This window comes from Pezoporus occidentalis, unplaced genomic scaffold (assembly GCF_034315485.1).
Source record: "Pezoporus occidentalis ecotype Australia unplaced genomic scaffold, CSIRO_AGI_Poc_V1 ctg38, whole genome shotgun sequence".
Classification (NCBI taxonomy): domain Eukaryota; kingdom Metazoa; phylum Chordata; class Aves; order Psittaciformes; family Psittacidae; genus Pezoporus; species Pezoporus occidentalis.
The window spans coordinates 268,763-289,415 of record NW_026915702.1 but is presented as its reverse complement, the minus strand read 5'-3'; the positions used below and the strand labels follow the sequence as shown (position 1 = coordinate 289,415).

Here is a 20,653-nt window from a genome sequence, read left to right as displayed (position 1 = left end):
CCCAATTCCTAAGAAGCCCCTGATTCCGTCCAGAACATGGGCATGCTGCTGTAATGCGCCAAGATAAAGGTTAAACGATTCTTGCTACAATAGGGGACAGAGTTGTGGAAATACAGAAGGCATCTACAGTTGCACCCAAAGTGCTGGTGCTCAAATGTAACTCCTTTCCTAACGGCTGGGTCAGGGTCTGTGTGTCAGCTTGCTGCTAGTCAGTCTGATGGGGCTGAATTTGAGGACAAACTTGGGATAGAAGAATAAAGCACCAAAGATCCATCCTGTTTGGCCTGCTACTGCCTCCCAGATAACCTGGCAAGCTGGGACAGTCTGCCAAATTTACATTTCTCCTGTATAAAATAGTTGTTGCTCAAAGTTGCTCAAGATGACCTTCCCAGACAGCTTTTGTGTCCCTTAATCTGACTCTTTCCTTCCTGATTCATCAAAATTTGCCTCCAAGTTTTCCTCTAAAAAGAATCCTTTTTTCAAAATGTGCATCAAATGGCGTTTGTGAGACTCTGTTTCCTTTTTGTTCCATTCCTTATGACTGAATTTTGTGACAAAATATGCAGACAAAGGGAGTTAAATTTCCCCCATCCTTAGGTGATCAGATGTTTTCGAACTCTCCACTCTTGCAAAATTCCCAATACTTTATTTACATATCACTTCTCTCTTTGACTGTCCGCTCGTGTTTGCACCATTTTCAAGACTGGTAAACATTATACATCTCCTATCCCCAAAGAAAATATTATGCAAATAGATCCTGAGCACCTCAGATCCTAGTGAGCTCCTGATATTATACAGATAGGGCACATTAACATAACAGAAAACAAATCTGAGACAAGGGGGTGTGAACTATATAAAGATTCTCCTTCTTAAAGCATCAAAGCTGAGCTGGGGCATTTCTCTCAGTTTTAAAGGAATGAAGAGCACTGAAACAGTTGCTGCTGTGGATGGTAGCTGTGAAGCAGGTAAGAACCCCACAGCATCAAGCCTGAAGCAAACATGAGGCTACTACATCCCCTTTGGTAAACTAAAATGGAAAAAAGGCAGGAGGTTTAAATAATTGTTTTAAGGCCAAATGTCTGCTTTTGATTTTTGTTCCAAGCAGCAGACATGCAACAGGAACAGGAGAACATAGCTAAACATCATCTGTCTCTGATATATGAAGACAGAAATATTTAATGAGCTGAAAAACAAGTCAAAGGAGCTCTCAGAAATGATGGCAGATCAGTGCCAAGAGGCAAAAGCAGAAGATGCAGTGAAAAAAATGCATGAGCTGATGACATTAAAGGATCAACACAGATGGCTGAGGAGGCAAAACATCAGTAAGGAGAAGGGGAAAGTCAAAGCTCCCACTTCTGGTGCTGGGGTGATGCCAGCTGAGCAAAGGCTTCCAATATTGCACCTTCCCAGAGAATGGCTGTGGGCTCAAATGCAACCCAATGGTCATCCAGAGACAGAGAAGTCAATGCAGCAAAACTGGACCCTTCCTTCACATTGGGGAACTGTGTTTCAGACCAAATCAGCATTGCTACTAGCAACATGTGGCAGGTAAAGTGTTGGGTAAAAGTCCCAGGGCCTCACCCCACCTGCAGGTACATGAAGATGTGCTTCCCAGGCCAAATGATGTGGTGTTTCACAGTTAGATTTTTTTTTTGTTATTTATATTATTTTTATATTTATTATTATATTATTTTTATATATAACATTTTTATATATTATCATCTTATTTTTATATTTGTTTAGTTATATTTTGCTTTTAACAAAAGAAAAAAATAACAAAAGGCTTGTTTCAAATGGAGGTTTTAAGAAAAGGCACAGAACAGGGACCTTTGGAAAACTTTCAGAGCACTGTGCCAATACCCCTAGTGAGCACAGCTATGCTAATAAGCTCCCTGAAAATGCAGCTGATGGATGCCAAAACCAGCAATCCATGTTCCTGCAAAAAAGCTGAGGTGGTGGGGATTACTCTGATACTTTAAGCCTGATGAACAAACTGTACAAGTCATGAGGGTGCCCATTCTCATACCAGCCTTATAGTTAAAAGTGATTCTCCTTCACTCCCAGGATGATGCTGCTCCCAGCAGATTTTGTTGTCTCATAAGAACTCAGTCTAATGCTATTTTCTGTGGTTTATATGCTTCCCACAAGCTGCATGCCAGAAGGAACCATGAATTTGAACAAAAGGTGAAGGTTTTGATGATCCCCATAGGAGTTACATATCAGCAGGCTGCCATAAACATAGGAGGAATATAAAGACCTAAATAGGGGTAAAATGGGCAGGCACATGGCTCAGTTGGCGACACAAATTGGCCTGGTGCAAGCCACAGCTGATGGTTCAGCTGGTAACTATTTTAGTGCCAGTTTCCATCATGTAGGCACATCCTGTAAGTAAAGAAGGGGAAACATGAGTGGGCTGCACATGTATGAGATGGCCAAGAAATCCAAGAGGGAAGATGAGAAACAGGCTGAGTTTGTAAGGGACAGCAAAGGGAGATAGTGTCAGCCTCGTGGTTTAGGACTCTAAGGTACTGCCTCAAGAAGATGAACAGAGAGGAACAACCATTGAGAAGAAGATTGGATGCATGAAAGGCTAACCCAGCCCCTCTCCTGAAGCCAAAGACGGTGCAAGGGCAGTGTGAGCTCCTCAGCCACAATACAAAGTGTCTTCCTCACAGTCGCAAACAGGTTAAGAAGCATATAAAGCAGCTTCACTGCCAGACCAGAGACCCTCTTTCACTGACTCCTGGGATGAAAACGACTTCTTTCCCTTTTTTCACAAAGTCCTCCAGTGTTCATCCTTTTCTGGTTGGCCAAGACTTTGAAGTTTGGAGCTGTTCCTGAAGGACAGCAGAGTTTCAGTGCAGCCTGAAGTTGCTGGCTTGTGCTTCTGTTGTCCCTGTTTCATGTTGCTGAGTCAGATCCAGATAGGTTTCATGGACCGTAATGCAGCTACAACCACATCAAGCAAACCCTCCTTCAGGATATGGCAATGGAGCTGAGCAATTCCACTGTCACAAGCTTGTGCCTGAGCAAACCCTGGTGACAGCAGTTCCCATGCTTTATTTTTTCTTTATTACTCATGTTACTGCCTAAACAACTCCTGGGGTTGCTTTTTGCTAATAAGGATATTTCAAAGGCTTATTAAATATTTTCAAACCATTGACTCAAAAGTATACTCAGTAAGTCAAAATTCAACATGGGAATCTAAATGCTTTGGTCTTGCACAGGGCTAAGAGAAATGCATGGCTCTGGTATATTCTGAAATTGCTACTGGAGTTCTGTCAGAGCTGACAGTTGTGAAATGACCTCACTCACTGCAGAAAATAAAAGCAGTGAGTGAGGTAGAGTCTGTAGTGATAGGACAAGAGGTAACAGATTAAAACTTAAACAAGGGAAGTTTAGATTGGATACAAGGAAGAAGTTCTTTACCGTAAGGGCGGTGAGGCACTGGAATGGGTTGCCCAGGGAAGCTGTGAATGCTCCATCCCTGGCAGTGTTCAAGGCCAGGCTGGACAGAGCCTTGGGTGACATGGTTTAGTGTGAGGTGTCCCTGCCCATGGCAGGGGGGTTGGAACTGGATGACCTTAAGGTCCTTTCCAACCCTAACTATTCTATGATTCTATGACAAACCACACAGCCTGGGTCCAGCCCAATTTCTACAACAGGGAAATGCAAGAATATTTTACTAGAAGTTGGGTTGGGAGTCAGAGCAAGAATTTTAAATCTCAGTAGGACTAAGATACCAGCCAGCCAAAAACACATAGTTTAGCATTTCTGCAAAGGAGATTAGGCTGCCCAAGACAGGCTTTCTATCGTCTTTTCCTTAGTTTTCAGTGTTCCTAAATGTCTTGCAAGTCTAAGTCCCACCTACAGAAGTAACTGAAGGTTTTAAGAGACCAGCTCTCACAGAAAGTCAGTCAGTGAGACCCAATTCCCAAGCAGCAAAATCTCTTCTGAGGAAGGAATTTGCTGAGTGACTCGATTCGCCTCCTGGTGAGTGCCCAACTTGACACACCTCAAGGATGAACTCACTTTCAGGTAGTTTTGAACACCTTCTTCAGGTTCTTATAAATGGTCTCAAGCTGAGTAGCCCAAATCTATAATGTTTAAACTCATAAATCATTTATGGCTTACACAGATCTTGCCCATAATCACACTCAGGGTTTTGAAAAACACCACTTCTCCAGTGTAAATGATGGGGTGGGATCCAAGCAAGCCACTCCACACACCTAATCTGCAATCAAATGAGCCACAAAAGCTGCCTCATCTTAACGCAATATAGGTGCTATCTAAAAGTTAGGTGTTTAGTCCCAACTTACCACCTAGACTCCTTCCATAAGAAAGAGAGTTAAGAGTGGTAAGCAGGCAAGAAAATGGAAGACCTTTTCAGCATAAGAAGCTGCATTATCAGACCCCTCTTCAGTGAGTAAACATTTAGATTGGCATCTTAACAAAAGTGGCTCAGCTAGTTGTGTTAAATTATCCTAACCATAATGGACCAAAATATCTGACAAAACTCTTGAAGGAATAAGATCCCTGAACTGTTGACAGTAATTTAATCTGTAAGGCAGAGCTTTAAAAGCTAATGTGCTAATGAAGTACAGATTATGCACATTATAGATATACTCTAATTTGATAAGTAATAATTTTGTCTTCAGAAAGTGATATTTATTGAGAAGTTTAATCATAATTACACTCTCCCTTACTCAGTGAATTTCTGAACCACATAAACAGGACTTTAGTGACTTGGGTACCATTATTCTTTGGTGGTGAAACCAAGAAAAGTTGAGTTAAAATCTGAAATAAAGAGTTGAAAGTACATCCTATTTGGGGAAATCGGCTAGAAATGACAGGAGGGTTTACACACTTGGAAATACTTGCCAGCAGACATGAGTTAAGAGCAGGTCTGCTACCAAGCCAGAAGCTTGTCCAGCACTTCACACAGTTGGATCTGACTGGATCCATTTCTGGAGATGAAGTATAAATAGTAGCAGATACTAATGACTTCCTAACAGAGCCCTGGGTGCCTTTGACATGTGATATGTGCCTACTTTTTTCCAAGTCATGGAATCATAGAATAGTTAGGGTTGGAAAGGACCTTACATCATTTAAAAGCAAACTGGTTAAACTGACAAAAATAATTAATTCGTCATGAAATATTAGAAAATGGGTGTTCTACATATCTGTAAAGAAAAGCATCAGGAAATGTGCTGTAAGTGATGAATCCCTGCGTGATACTTCCACCCTATGCAAAATGGCTTGGAAAAAGTCTACACAAAGGTGGCAGACAGGACACTGCATGGGCCAGCACTGTGGCATGTGCCCCAATCCAGATGAGGACACATATTCATGTTGTGTCATTAGGAGGAAGGACTCTTACTTTTACTTGGGGCATTAGGCAGGTGTTGCAAATTGGAGTGATGCTGGAAGGCAGGAAAGCTTTCAGACGTGGACAAACTGCAGGCCACGTATGCAGAAGCCATGTCACCAGGAACCACATCTGTGGGCATCACCACAGTGACCAGCAACAAAATTTTCTGTGTTTGGAAAATGTTGTCTGGGCAATCAATTATATATAATAAAAATAAATAATAAAGGCAGCACTAACAAGGAGCTGTCTCCTGTTCAATAAAGAAACAGAACAAATATTTAAAGAGGTTTTCTTTGTGAGAGAGGGGGAAAACTCCTGTCAGCACTTCAGAAATAAGCATCCATGACCTCTTGAACCATGGTGAATAAAATCCTGTGTTCAGTAAGGTAACAACAGGCCTGGAGCACTTGTGTAGCTATCAGCGACCAGACCATGAGTAATGGGTGCTCTCAAACCTCTCTCAAAGCACTACAATTTGTGTCACATGCTCCGAGAGCTTCCTCTCCAAAATAGCAAGTTTTGTTGAGTAAATGGCTACGCAGAGAGACCATGAGATCACCCAGTGCCCAAGCAGAGTCACGCTCCCTCATTTTCATCAGCAGATATCATCTGAGCTTCCCTGTGTCTGCAGACTTATTCTAGTCAGCGCCCATTTCAGAACAAAATCAAGTGTGTTAATTAAAGACAGAAGAGCTGAGAGCTAAAATTATGAAAACTGCTGCCTCAGCTCAATTCCTTCTAGTGTTTTGGAAGAAGATTTCCAGTCTGGTGTGATTATACATGACAGCTATTCAGGCTCTACAGAGTGCATCCTGACTCACATGGCTTAAAATAAAATGATGAGCTGATGGCTTCATAAAATGGGAAACCAGAGAAAACTGTTCCTTTGCCTGATGCTATAGAGTTTGTCTGTGCAATGTGAAGATAATGCCCAGAAAAAGGTATTCCTCAGACAAATTTGGATCACTGTGTCGTAACTACATAATCTTTTTGAGTTCTCATACCATGGTATCATCAGAGCTGTGAAAACAGGTGAGGTGGCAGCTGAAAAGCAAAAGGAGGCTCTGACTGCTGGAAAACATTAAGTTTTTCCTGCTGGAAAGGTATGAGACAGATCTATCCCCAGGAAAGCCACTGTAATTTTAGTTTCATAGATTTCATGGATACCCCTGAGATTCATTTTACAGCCTCAGCTGACTAGCTCAGTATCGTAGGAGACACAGGCTTTCCAGATGTCTTGTGCACAAAATGAGTCTTTTAAATAGCGTTTGCTCAAACAGACCCTTCTCACATTCATTTACTTCAACTTTTTAAAAGGATGCTGGTAAACACACTACTAATCAGAAGCCTGGTACAACCACTGCTGAGCGAACAAAAGAGCAAAGAATAAATGACAGGAAATAAAACATGTCTGAATAAACTGAAAGAAGGTAGATTTGGATTAGATATTAGGAAGATGTTCTTTACAGTGAGGGTGGTGAGACGCTGGCACAGGTTGCCGAGAGAAGCTGTGGCTGCCCCATCCCTGGCAGTGTTCAAGGCCAGGTTGGACACAGGGGCTTGGAGCAACCTGCTCTAGTGGAAGGTGTCCCTGCCTGTGGCAGGGGGTTGGAACTGGATGAACCAAAACATTTTATGATTCTATGAAATTTAGCTCTTACATTTTAATGCTTTCTATCACAGGAATCTGGATATGCTATCCTTTATGCTTAAAATAATATGTTACACTATGTAAAGCTTTTTGGTCTTCTATGTGCTTGCAGAATCAATACATTTGAGGCTATTCTTCATGTGTCCTGATTTAGTTACAGGGAGTGTCTTTGAGAAGACTCATTCTGCAATGGATAAAAATCATGGAAGTCAACCCTAGAAACGCAGAGCTGGATTGCAGGATTCTCCCCAAGGAGAAAAGACAGAAGACCAGCAACTTTTGGTATCTAATGAACATCTGTAAAACCTCATTTTCGTTATGTAGCGGCATTAGAAAACAAGTATTATTTCTTTTTATTCTGTGTCTGTACTGCAGCTGGGAGGAGTGGACAGACAATATAACCAAACCTCTTACCAACATAGCCAGGAGTCCCACAGGCTGTGGACATCACATCTCCTTTACCCTCCATCTTTGACAATCCGAAGTCACTGATCATGATTTTTGACTCTTCATCCTGGCTATAGTAAAGCAGGTTCTCGGGCTAGAAAGGAGAACAAACAAAATGGGGTTTGAATATTAAAGTTCAGTAATAACATCTGCTGGCTTATGTCCTGCATTTAACAGAATCCTTAGTTACATCATACACTAATAAAAATTGGTTCCCCTAAATCCTAAAAACCTGCTCTTATATGGAGATTCTCTCCAGACTTTTGTATGGCAACTAATGGAAGAAGCTGATTCCTTGGGCTTTGAGTAACTTTCCTGGGATAACAAGCTTCTCCTTTAGCACCTCAAGTAAGAACTAAGGCTTGTGCGTTGCCTGTGAGATGTCTGACAAATTATCATTTCATAATGATAAAATGGATTCATTTGAAGCAGGTAAATCCAGTAAATCCAGGTAGTGTAATGAAACTGGTTTATACAGCATTTAAGTAAAGGAAAACAGTAGCTATTACAGAATTCTTCTATCTTCTCCACTGAAAATAAACTGTTATGAGAGAGGAAATGCCTTTAGAGTTAACAGACTTGCATCAAAGATGTTTGAACTAGAGCCAATTAGGAAAAAATCCTACAGCACTAAGAAGTACAGCAACTTGTTTATGCTGAGAGAAAACAAGAATTAGGCCACAAACCCCTGCGACTTTATAGCAGCGTCAGGCAGGTTGGAGAGCTCAGCCAGCCTCCATTTGCTACACCATAGTCCTCCATCTGTAATACTACTGCTACACTACAAAGCTCTCGCTAGGTGTTGTGAGAGAACACTTCTTCCCCTACTTAATATCCAGGCTCACAAAAAGGTCCAGCATCTGTGGCACTCTGACAGCCTGCTGGTAACGGGGTGCCACTGCACCACCCAGACCTTGCGGTCTTCATCTATAGAAGTAATGGATACCCAGTATTTCAACATAACCCTGGTGTAGAGTTTTGCCCAGAAAATGATAAAAATGCACACTGCCATGCAACACATTTTGTCTATCATCCTGGTGTGTGCTCCAGCTGCAGCCACACAGCATCATCAAACTCCTTGGGACACATCCAAGCCTGGATTTGTAAGGAGGAATAATGGCAGTGCAACAGCACCAGCATCTGTCTTCCCTCCTCCATTGCCACAATCTCCTGCTCTGGGGAAAGGGGAGACGAAGAAGTGTCACGGTTGACACTGCCCCTATTCTACTCTGAGGTTCCCATTCAGCTTCAAGTGGAGGTTCAAGCACTCTCTGGCACCCCAGCCCCCACATGAACCCACGTAGTGATGGTTTTATCCATGTGACACAATGGCCATGAGAGGATCTACGAACTGCACCCACAGCTGTGAGCCAGCTGGGACTGAGGCTAACAGGGAAACAATTCTGTTCATAAAAATTAATATGATGTTGTGCCATTTATGTTTCTTTCTCATGATAGCTCCTGAGTTCAGTGCTTTAACTGGCTGTTACAATGCTGACACTGTTTTCAGGCACTGCATAAATCAGTTTTATGCCATGGTCTGCCTTTGGTTTAAGTTACTCCTGACCTTTACTAGTGCACTTCTGACCTACTGAGGGATCGGCAGAGCTGGTATTAAGTGAAAGACAATTATTTCCTAACAATTTTTTCTAACTCACCTCAGGTTCCCACTTATTCCTATATAGCTAGGCTAAGAAACCTACCCATTGAAAACCTAAACTTGTTTAAAACTGGTTTAAAACCCTCTGGTCTTTCAAGCTCGCTCATTCAAAAAGCATTAATGAAGTGGCTCTGTACCAAGAGTTGTTGCTTGAACCTTTCAGTCGTTTTGTACATTCTGGACTTCCCTGGACCTTATGTGCTTCCATCACTTGTTATCTGATGCTGTGTTACTTAGATTAGAGACTTGGAGCCCAGATCTGCTCTTCCCAGCTACATCAAGTACTATTTTGGTATCTGAATAACACATAATTACAATAAATAATTGTTATGGATGTTTTGTGGGTTGTATTTTTATAGAATGGATTCTTTCCCAGAAATTCGTTTTAGGGATCACAATTTGAAACTTATGCTTATCTTGGTATTTTATCCCTATTTTTGCCATCATGGTATGCTTGTGCTAACAGAAATTCTCTGCAGGTGTTCCTCATATACCATATTTTATGAGCCATTTTAAGAACTGATATGGTACTGACAAAGACTTGCAAACAAAAGAAAGAGAGAGAACAAAAGCAAGTCTTTGCCCCAAAATACCCCTGGAGAAGATTGGTTTGATCTAAATTCAGCATGTCCTTACATAAATTCTGAAAGTAATTTGTGGATGAGTCCACTTCCCAATTACCACACCTCATATTTTATTATAGGAACTTTTTAATAAGATTAATGTTTTAAAGTGGGAGCTACAGCTTCCCTTTAAATTACAAAGACAGGAATGCTATTAAGAGCTTGTACTACAGAACATCTGAAGGCCACAGCATCAACATCCAAGGAAACTCTTGCTTGGAGCATCCCTCCAAAACACAACCAGAAGTATTTTATTCACTGAATTCTGAATTTCTAGCAGTAAGCTTTGGTGGAATTAACTAGCTCAGGAACTGAACCCACAGTTTTCTTCTAACATTTGCATCTTTTTCTAATGTTTTCTGCTAATTAATCATTTAAGACACTAAAGATGGGGAGGCTTAGCTGTGTGTTACGAAATCCAAGCCTTCCTGCTTATCTTAATGGCAGTTTAAGAAGGAAACAATAAAGAAATAATGTTTTGGTTTGGGTTGGGGCTTTTTTATGTAATAACATGGTACAGCTGAAAGGAAAATTATCTAAAAATCACATTGGCACCCAATGATCCTTAGAAGAATCCTTGCTGCTAACAGTGTCTTTAAAAACACTGGTCCAAATAGCACAGTAGGAAATCATTCAACTTTCCCACACTGTTTATTGTTACTAATTATTATTAAGTAAAAGTAAATATAGCCCAGCAGATCTGCAAAATACTTTACAGCAGTAAACACTTACATCCCAGCTGAGTTTCCTGCCTTAATGGAACATTTCAAGTCTTAATGAATGACTTTTTCCCCACACGCATCTGTGCAGAACTCCCATTGTAACAGCATTAATTGCAAAGGCTTCATTAAAACCAATCACATGGGGAGGCTTCAGAGCATCCCTCTTACAGCAAAACCTTCCTGAAACAGCCAGTCCCAGGGGGGCCTGGACTTAATATCTTAGACTCATATAATTCTACAACCTTCATTAATATTTCTCAGAGGACTGAGTCACGCTGTGGTCTTACCTTGAGGTCCCTGTGCACAATGCCCATTCGGTGCAGGTAGTAGACAGCATCCAGGACCTGCCGGATCAGGGTGCTGGCATCCTTCTCAGTGTAGAACCCTTTCTCAACAATGCGGTCAAAAAGCTCTCCCCCAGACACTCTGGAAAACATGATGGGATGCAGAAGTGTGAGGATATGGTTTGCCATATGCTTTTTACCTTTGGAGCACTGAGTACTCCCCACTGTCCCAACAAGGATTTGGGTTTGGTTTTCTCATAGACCAAGGACTGGTCATGCTATAATGGAAAATAAAATCCATTGCACACCAGAGAGTGGGCAAAGACTCACTAGCACTTGCAGAGGGAAATCACAACTCTACTCTAGCAAGAGCCAGTGAAGCACACACTGGTTCCTACACTGTATAGGTGAATTTAGTCTGCCCTGCCCGCTGGTGCTGGCCCATGGAGGTTGTAAGGCTTGCTACTAGTATGATCCTTGGGGTTCACTTTTCACTTCATTGATCAAGGCTTGGGAAGGCTACAGGAGGAAAACCAGGCTGAATGGGGCTTTGAGCAACCTGGTCTAGTTGAAGATGTCCCTGCTCATTGCAGGAGGCTTTGAACTAGATGAGCTTTAAAGTCCCTTCCAACCCAAGCCATTCTATGATTCTCTTTTCCCTCTTTTCACTGGTGAGTGAAATGCATACGGTAGTTGCTGCCAATACCTATAGAGCATTAGCTTATTAAAGGATTCTGCTTCTCTGGCAATTTTGAACGCTTTCAGAGGTGCCCTTCCTTTACTCTTATATCTAAGCTCATCTATCAGCAGCACAGCCTCTGCCTGGCACTGGTAACAGACTGTTACTGAAGAGGGAGCACAGATTATCAGTGCAATTAATCATCAGATGACACAAATGGGGAAAGGATTCCACAACTCAAAAGAGGAAAGAAAATAAAACCTTGACATCCCACTACTTAATGTCGGCTATATTACACTTTTCCTCAGCCCTGCTAGAAATAACACATTCTAAACCCAACCTTAAATAAAGAATGGACACATTAAAACTCCCTGGAGGAGTATCTGGGGAAACAAAAGAGGAAAGAAATGTCTGAGTAATTGAAATAATAAAACTGTCAGCAAAAACCTGTCCTACCAGGGTAAATAAAAGATTTCCATTTTAACAAGCAAAACCTATTAAAAAAAATGAAATGCATGTGACAGGCTTTTTTTCAACAAGTTGCACCACTTAGCATATCATAAATAGCACAGTAAAACTTTCTTTAAAAACAAACCTCATAAAGGGAAAATAATAAATGATTACAGTCATTAAACACACATAAACTGGGACCTTGCAATTATATGAACACTGGGTAACTCAGCCACTCCAAGAAATAATCTGCTTGAATAATGCCATGAAGTCACTTCCTAGGGAAATTTGAAGCCTGAATGGGGGAGAAGGCTACAGCTGAAAATGAACACATTCAACTTCAAAAATTAAAAGCAACCTTGCAAGAAGAAATAATAAACCAGATAATCCTCCCATTATGTGCTAGGCAAACAAACCAAACAGCTTGCTGAAATATTGGCATTAAACTGAAGTTCTGCAGTAAAGGTGAAGTTCACCCAGGGTCTGAAGTCCACCCACGAGACCCCTGGCTGTACCAGCAGCCCTGGGGATTGCTGCTGGCAGAGAGAGGATGGAGCAGAAGCAGTGGGATGATAGTGGAGCAAGAGAAAGCCTCTGGTACCATATTGAACTGGAGAGCCCATGACTTATGGCACAGTGGTGAAGGAGGCATGGCAGAGACTGTAGAAGTGCCATCACACAATAACCTGCTGTGAGATGAACATTGCACAAGAAAACTTGAATTAGAACCCCTTCTTCACTAGCTTCTCACAACAGGAGTTGCATTTCTCACAGATATGCATATGCAGAGGGTATTGCTCCAAGCACATCTCAGCCCTACACCCTTTACCCAACCCATTGCGTGCCTTGCCAACGGCAGAGGCAACAGACACAACTCTGCCTCGCCATTCACTGAAGGCAGATACAGTTTTATTGAATCTGGCTCCTATTAGCTGGCTGTCTTTATAGTTCCCCTGCAGCCCTTTTGTTTCCCATGGATTGATTGCACTGAAAATGGAGCCCACGCAGTCATTAACATGACTGAATGCAACACATTTCCCCGTGAAAATGCAGTGCGTGCTGGTTTGCATTTCATACAGTTACTTTTGTTATAGTCAAGAGACACACTGCTTTAGTAGATACTGATTTACATCACGTGCTTTCCTGCACAAGGACTCCTTCAATGTTTGCAGTGTACGCTTCCACAAATTGCTTTTCATAAAATGACAGAATTTCCCTCCATGCCCGTTCACAACCCCCTTAAGCCTCATTCTTAAATTGAAAGCTTTTCTTAGTCAAATTGAGTCCAGTGCATTTACTGTACCCAGGCTCAATCTGCTTATAATTTTATTTCAAAACACGGAAAATATTTGCAACCACTCAAATGATGCATTGCAAACCAGAGCTTAATCCAAGGACTTGGGAGGAACAGGCGGTCAGTTTGCAGCCACTCGCTTATTCAGATTGAAAACAGAATTCCAGGTACATGCAAAGAGCCGAGGGTCCTGTGCTCGTATTTATTTGTGTTGTGACTTTGTGTTGTGGTACATGGGATTTGCACTGCATGTTTGCGCTCATCTATAGAGTCTTCCTGCTCTGAGCAAGAGAGTCGTGGCTGGGGTTCACCTCCCAGGGATGCTCTGCAACTCAGCACCCAAGGCCATGGCTACTTTCCATATGGAGCTTATGTCCATATGGCTTTTCTACTCCAAAAGAAGGTTAACTCAACCGTAATGTCATTGGGAATACTGCTCCCTGTATGGTGCCCAAGGACTGACGTAAATTAGTGCTGTTCCAGGAGCAAACCAGTGAGGGCAGCTGTGGGAGAGCATTTGAGCTCTAAACTCATGGTGGAGATGTGGCCTGTTTTGTCCAAAGCTGGTTTTAAGCCCAGCCCCCTCTACCCTGCTGAGACAGGACTTGGCATCCTGCTCTGAGCAGTGCAGGGCACTCACAAAGCAATTTGTTCGTTCCAGTCTTTATTATTCTGGAATTTTTTTTTTTTTTTTTTTTAATGGCAGCACAAGTTTTGCTCTCTCTATGGCAAATCTGAGCAGTGCACAGAAGGCAGAGTTGAAACTTCAGTCAGTAAGAGCAGAATTGGGTCTTTGTCTTCAAGAAATTTAAGACAGCATTTTCTGACCATTAAGAGAGGGTAGGAGGAATTTCTCATCAGTGCAAGAGGACTGCTCCTGTCTTGCAGCTGGCACTGGCTCACAGAGCTGGACACACTGCCCCAAACAACAGCACAAGGAACCTTTTTCCCTGCTGATTGTAGTCTTGGTTCCCAGCAAAGGAAAAGCCAAAGGAGGAGTAGCCAAATGCATTTACTTGAAAAGCATTTAGCCCTGGGAACAGCTCAAGTGTCATGCCATGATCCTGAGTTGTACTTGCCCTGCCTAGGGACTCAGAGCTGAGTAAAAATAAGCGAAAAGGCTGCCATTGCATCTTCTGCATGGATGCCTGATGGGATCCCCTGCAAAGTGTGTGTCTCCATCCAGTGGTCATTGCTTGGCCACCAAACAATGGCTATCCCCTGGTTCACCAGGTAGCATGGAGAAAGCCCAGCATTTGGAGAAGGAGCTGAGCTGGCTCAGACAGGATAAAAGGACCCCCAAAGAGCTCACAGTCCTCACTGCAGGTGAAGGAGAAGGCACTCTAACAGTGTCCTAATATTATTCAGTCCTTGTCATTACACAGTTCCTACATTTTTGCAACTCCTAATTTACAGATGTAACTGGGGAGAGATGAGGAAACATTTCATAGAATCACAGAATAGTTAGGGTTGGAAAGGACCTTAAGATCGTCCAGTTCCAACCCCCCTGCCATTGGCAGGGACACCTCACACTAAACCATCTCACCCAAGGCTTTGTCCAGCCTGGTCTTGAACACTGCCAGGGATGAAGCACTCACAACTTCCCTGGGCAACCCATTCCAGTGCCTCACCACCCTCACAGTAAAGAACTTCCTCCTTATATCCAATCTAAACTTCCCCTGTTTAAGTTTTAACCCGTTACCCCTTGTCCTGTCACTACAGTCCCTAATGAAGAGTCCCTCCCCAGCATCCCTATAGCCCCCCTTCAGATACTGGAAGCTGCTATGAGGTCTCCACGCAGCCTTCTCTTCTCCAGGCTGAACAGCCTCAACTTTCTCAGCATTAGTATTACACCTTTACTTTACATTAACCCATTTCCCCATCAAGTTCCTCAGGAAAGAACCAAACTGACAAAGAAAACAACCCCTGTTGCAGGTATGGAGAAAGGACACGATCAGCCTTTTCCTGAAGGAACCAAGTTCATTGCAGTACCATCAGGAAAGCAGAATGTGCAGAGTTTCAGAGGCACACTTTGATGAAAGATGAGCACCAAATAAAAACTCCATTGTAATTTAAGGCTCCTTCATGAAGACAAATCAAGAGCCAGTCTCTCTGGATTTCTGATGTTTTTGCCTGCAGTGAGAAACCTGCACCTGCACATTGCAGGTCACTACCAGGTACCTGCCAGATCACTATCACAGCCGGGCTGCCTGGCAGGGAGCAACCCTATATATGTTACGTTCAGGTAAATAAATATGTGAATGAATAAAAGAACAAATAAATGCTGAAATTAAAAAGATATTAGTCATGTATTGATATTAATGAATTCATGTTATCTTTATTTCTCTTGCTAATGCCACCTGTGTGTACAGAATATATCCTTTTATTTATTCACCTATGCATCCCCCACTGTTATCAAGTGTCGGAACCTTTCTGCTTGTTTTAGGACCTTAAAAAATAGCACCCTCTGAATTATCCTTTTGACTTCTTTGCCATTTGGCAAAACACTGATGCTTTCCTTTTCTCTCTCTCTTGGAGTACAGGCTGGAATTGCTCTCGATGGCTTACTGCTTGACAGTTTAACTGCTTTTTATCAAAAGTCTTCTTGATGAACTCATCAGTGACAGATTCAAGCAAAGAATCCCATTAAAGGTATTCAGCACTCGTAGGCTTTTACCTCCGGAAGTGTGTAAAGAAGCTCACCTGATGCTTTACTGCAGTGCAAGCCATCATCCAGCCTCCACTGGACAAGTCATGAAAGCACCATCACATTGGGTTAGAAGAACCAGCACAGAAGGGCAGAGATGTTTCTAGGGACCCACTAATACTGTTAAAACCAGCAGATGAGGGATGCCTAATGAAAAGAAATTTGGAGCAGGAGGCATCCCAAATCAATATGAAAAATAAGTTGAATATAAGCATTACCCTACAGTCGTGAACAGTCTACTGATCAGGAGTTACACATTCACAGTTTCTTGTAATATAAATCAGAAAAAGCACGTAATTCAGCCACCAGGGCATGAAGCTGTAAGTATGAGGTGATATAAGAAAGTCTGAAGGAACCATTCCTGGGAAGTTTTGGCTTTGAAAATTACTTTACTCTAATGAAGCAATTCCTATTAATAAAAATATCTCCATTTTGTAAATGTATTTTGTTTTCAATGGGGGGCTTTTTTGTTTGGCTTTAGACTTTCTCTGTATTGTGAAAATGCATGAGAACCAGAAAGCAAATCTGGCCAGCTCTCTGTTCAAAAGGAAAGAGAAACTGGCTGCCTTCATCTCACTGTTCAAACAACGTAACACATAAAAATAAAACGAGTAAACAGATTAATAGATTTTAAACCCAGAAAGGAACATTATGATTATTCAGCCTGACTGCTTGCAAATAGAAGTACGTGATTAAAATTCTCCTTGTGCCAATAATCTAAGGTGTTAATCAGGCAGGGACAGATGCTACTATAGAAATACTGCATATCCTACAGAGACTTTCCTTTTCCAGTATACATCTCAGCAAACTGCACTGGCTTTCTCATTTGCAGCACATCATAAAATATACAGCTTGAACAAGGCAAGGACTTTCCTTGTTATTATAGCTTTAAATCACCCAGTTTTAAAACTGATGGTAACAAAAAGCTCTAAGGCCTCCACTGAAGGAGAGCAGGATTTATTCTGGCTTATTTTTACTAGGACACAGGTGTGTGCCTGTGGTGGAGTGGGATGGATGGGTGTTAGCACCTGCTCCTTTGATAGTGCTGTTCAATGCAACATTGCTATGGGATTTATTCTGGGGGGGGATGATGGTTCCTCAGCCCTTCATCACCACTGTGATGGTGGCTGCACCAGCAGGATGCTCCACATCCTGAGGGGTTTTGGAAAAGTTTGGGCACAAATGTTGTGGTCGTCTCTCAGAACCAAATTGGGCAAACCACAATAGCTCCTTCCCTGCATTAGAAGTGCCATATGACATTTGCTGAGCAGCTGTAATGATTTGAAAGCAGCTGTGCTTTGGTGAATGGACCTCTATTTCCACTAGGACAAGACAGTTAAGTCTCTGGTAAACTCAGCTCAGGGATGTTATGGAGTTTGGCACCTAAAATCGTTGGAGGCCACATTTTCCTTCATAGAATCCCTACTGTTGAGGTCTTTCAAGGTCCATGATTTTTTGAGTTTGATGCTGTCTTGTTTTATTCAAAATTTTATTCCATATTCAAATATCTGACATTGTATTCAAAATTCTCCCTGGTTCCATCAGCTATAAATAGTGTGACAGAACTCATAGCAATAAAATGACAAAGGACATGAGGTTTTTAAGCTTTTGTGACTAAATGTTACTGACTGACAGCTTATGACAGCTCTTCAAATGCCAGCAGTCCATTTGCCTCCATCTTGCTTGTTCCCCCTGGCAGCCATGTGTGGAGAAGTCCTAGGACGTGCCAGCTACCAGAACACTCCCACAGTGCTGGCATCACTATTTATGAGGCACATCTCTATAGTAAAGCAACCTCTACTGATAACCCCACCACGCAATCAAATACTAAGGAATACTGTATCAGACTTTCACATCTCCGGCACTGCTGAGGTCTATAAATATAATGATGGGCACATCTTTTCCACTCTTTTGAGCTCTTATAGTTTGATTGGCACCTCCACAGGAGCCAAGGAATCATCTAGTATTAGCAGCTTGATTGCATTCAAGTGTGCTCCTTGCCATTTTAAAAAAGACCTATGGAGTTGGTGAAACAGAGGAACAGGTTGCCAGCAAAGTGGTAGATGCCCCCATCCCTGGCAGTGCTCAAGTTCAGGTTGGAGGGAGCTTTGAGTAACCTGGTCTAGTGAAAGACGTCCCTTCCCATGGCAGGGGCGTTGGAACTGGGTGAACTTTAAGGTCCCTTACAACCCAAACCATTCTCTGATTCTATGACATATATGCTGGCTATTCAGCCTGGTTTTCTTCATTGGTTTGCATTAAATGAAAAGACAGTGCTGAAGCTCAGCAATGGTGACTTTCAACTGTGCCCACTATGTCAGTCAACAGTTTGATGTCACCACATGTGAATCTATCCATACAATGGATTCACCACAGGTTGTACTGTGGAAAAAAAAATCATTAAAAAGGGTAATTGAAATATGCACAGTATCCATTAAACAACTCAAAAGCTTAGTTTTAAAGAAGCAATTGCTCTCTGATTTATTGATTTCCTTATTTGAGATGTCAGCAAATCAGCGCAATCACCCTTGTTCATTGTATGTACACGTTCATTGTATGTACATAAATATACATTTAAATAGATGCAATTTTGTTGCCTCAGTCTTTCTCACTTTGCTTCCAGAAAACAGAGAAGTAGAGCTCTGTAGACAAACCACCACACAAAATACATTTTCCAGTATCTGAAGGCTGGAACAATGTATTTCCTAACTGCTGTCATATTCCTCCAGCTCTCCATAAAGTAAGTGGATAGTTAAAACCTGGAGGAGATTCCTCACCTGACAGCAATTTAAAAGTAGGTCATGTCTCAGGACTAATAGGCTGGGTTTGTTTTCCTTATGACTTGTTTTCCAATGGAAACCAACCTCAATGTCCTGCCAGCATTAACTAGGAAGAACAGACCTAAAACTAATGAGAACCAATGCAATTGTAGGAGGAAACTGTAAATTAGCGTTGTATAGTAAACAACTATGAAATCCAAGATGAATGCAGCACTAAGAATTGACCTAATGCGGAACCCAGGACACCTAAATATCACAAAGGAGCACAGAAAAGGATCATAAAGTCAGTCTCAGATGGAGCTTAAACAGCTCAATTTTTCTTTGAATAACACTTAATAGAAATTTGCTGTTGTGTGCATATTCCTTTCTCTGAGTCTGATTTCCACATGCTTTCTCACAAGTAAGTTTGCAGGCAGATGTCATCACGGAAATAGCCAGTGTTAAGATAATATTGAGTAACGCTTGCCTCAGTGCAGAAAGAGCTCTGAAGTTACAACTGTATATATATTTAAAAAGCCATTAATGTGTTCTTCAACTTTTGAGAAAGTGTGGGGAAACTTCCAGGGAATTGATAAAGAAAAAACAAAATTCTAATTGCTTATAATGAAGTATTCTTAATGTAACTAAAGTAAATACAAGGAAAAGCCCATTTTCTGGTATATACACAATTTTAGAATATACAATATCTATAAAAATTAGGAAATAAGTGTTGGAGTTATCAAGGACAGTTCCCTAAAATGCTCTGTGGCCATGAAAAAGCAAGCAGAAGGTTTGGGAGAAAACTGAGTGCAAAGGAGAAAATAATTTGTCCCCTTAAGCATCCATGGTACACTCACAACTTCAACATTTTTGACAAAGTTCTTCTTACCCAAACTTGCAAGTCAACAGAATAACCACCTGTATGAGAGATAATACCCCCATCTTGTTCAGTCAACACAAGGATGGAAACATTTCTAGGTTGTGATGCTGCTAAGGGCACACTCCAGGGTGTGAGGAACAGAAACAGCCATTTCTGTGTTCATTCAGACAAATCCCAACTTGATGACCCGAAGATGCTCTGGCCAAAAGTACAATCAAACTTGGGAAAGTGGGGAGAAGAAAAGCAAGCAACACCAGAGAGCTTATCCATGAGAAGAGAGATCACATTTACACATAAAAGAATGACAGAGGAGATACAAAAGCACTCTACAAAGTCATAAAAAGGATGGAGCATAGGAAGAGAAATACAAAGAATTATTTCACACCACAGATGAGAAATGGGGGACCTTGTGGAATTAGCAGGTGGTGGATTTAAGACAAAAGCCTTTGTCATCTGAGGAGCAATTCTGGAACAGAGGAATCTTTGGTATGACCCAATGAAACGGTGCTCATGTTCTTATGCTTGTGCTCATCAAATTAATTATTGAATTATTCACTCAACTCTGGTCTGAATGTGCATACCTATAATAAGGGAGTATTTTGATTCATTCACTTAAATCAAATATGACAGATTCATAGATTTTAAAGCCAGTATGATAATCTAATCTGACCCCAGACAAAACAAAGACTGTACAATTTTTGCCTCAGATCCATAGCTCCTGGCTGGACAAAAGGCTATCGCTTAGCAGTGTAGCCAGGCTTGACTTAGTAGATACCACTAATCCCTTGTCTGCTTTGTCCAGTGGTTAATTACACACACCAACTAATTACACTGAGGGTTTTTCTAATGATAATTTCTGATGTCCCACCATTGGATCCCTTTCAACACCACCTGCAGACTCTTTAGCTATATTAAAGCAACCTTACTCTTTTTAGGTTTTGGTAACTTCATTTTTCCTGTTTCTATTTGATGTTTCTCTCTCTAAAAAAAAAAAAAAAAAAAAAAAGATATTCAACAGCTATTTCCACAGCCTCTGTGAAGAGCTAATTAGAAGCCGAGTACATATAGAGTGATGCTCATTTCCAGGTTTCCATTTGGAAACTTAAATTACCATGTTAAGTACCTT

At 41.6% G+C, this 20,653-nt stretch overlaps 1 protein-coding gene across 4 annotated transcripts in view; it reads right to left on the bottom strand.

Moving 5' to 3' along the window:
- CAMK1D (calcium/calmodulin dependent protein kinase ID) overlaps positions 1-20,653 on the bottom strand; it is a 223,194-nt gene that overhangs the window by 37,728 nt on the left and 164,813 nt on the right. For all 4 annotated transcript variants that reach the window (XM_062631924.1, XM_062631922.1, XM_062631921.1 and 1 more), the window contains 2 exons: positions 10,762-10,900; positions 7,437-7,563 (listed from right to left, as the gene is read on the bottom strand). In XM_062631924.1, the coding sequence (XP_062487908.1) occupies positions 7,437-7,563; positions 10,762-10,900 (266 nt within the window). The remainder of the gene's footprint in view (positions 1-7,436; positions 7,564-10,761; positions 10,901-20,653) is intronic.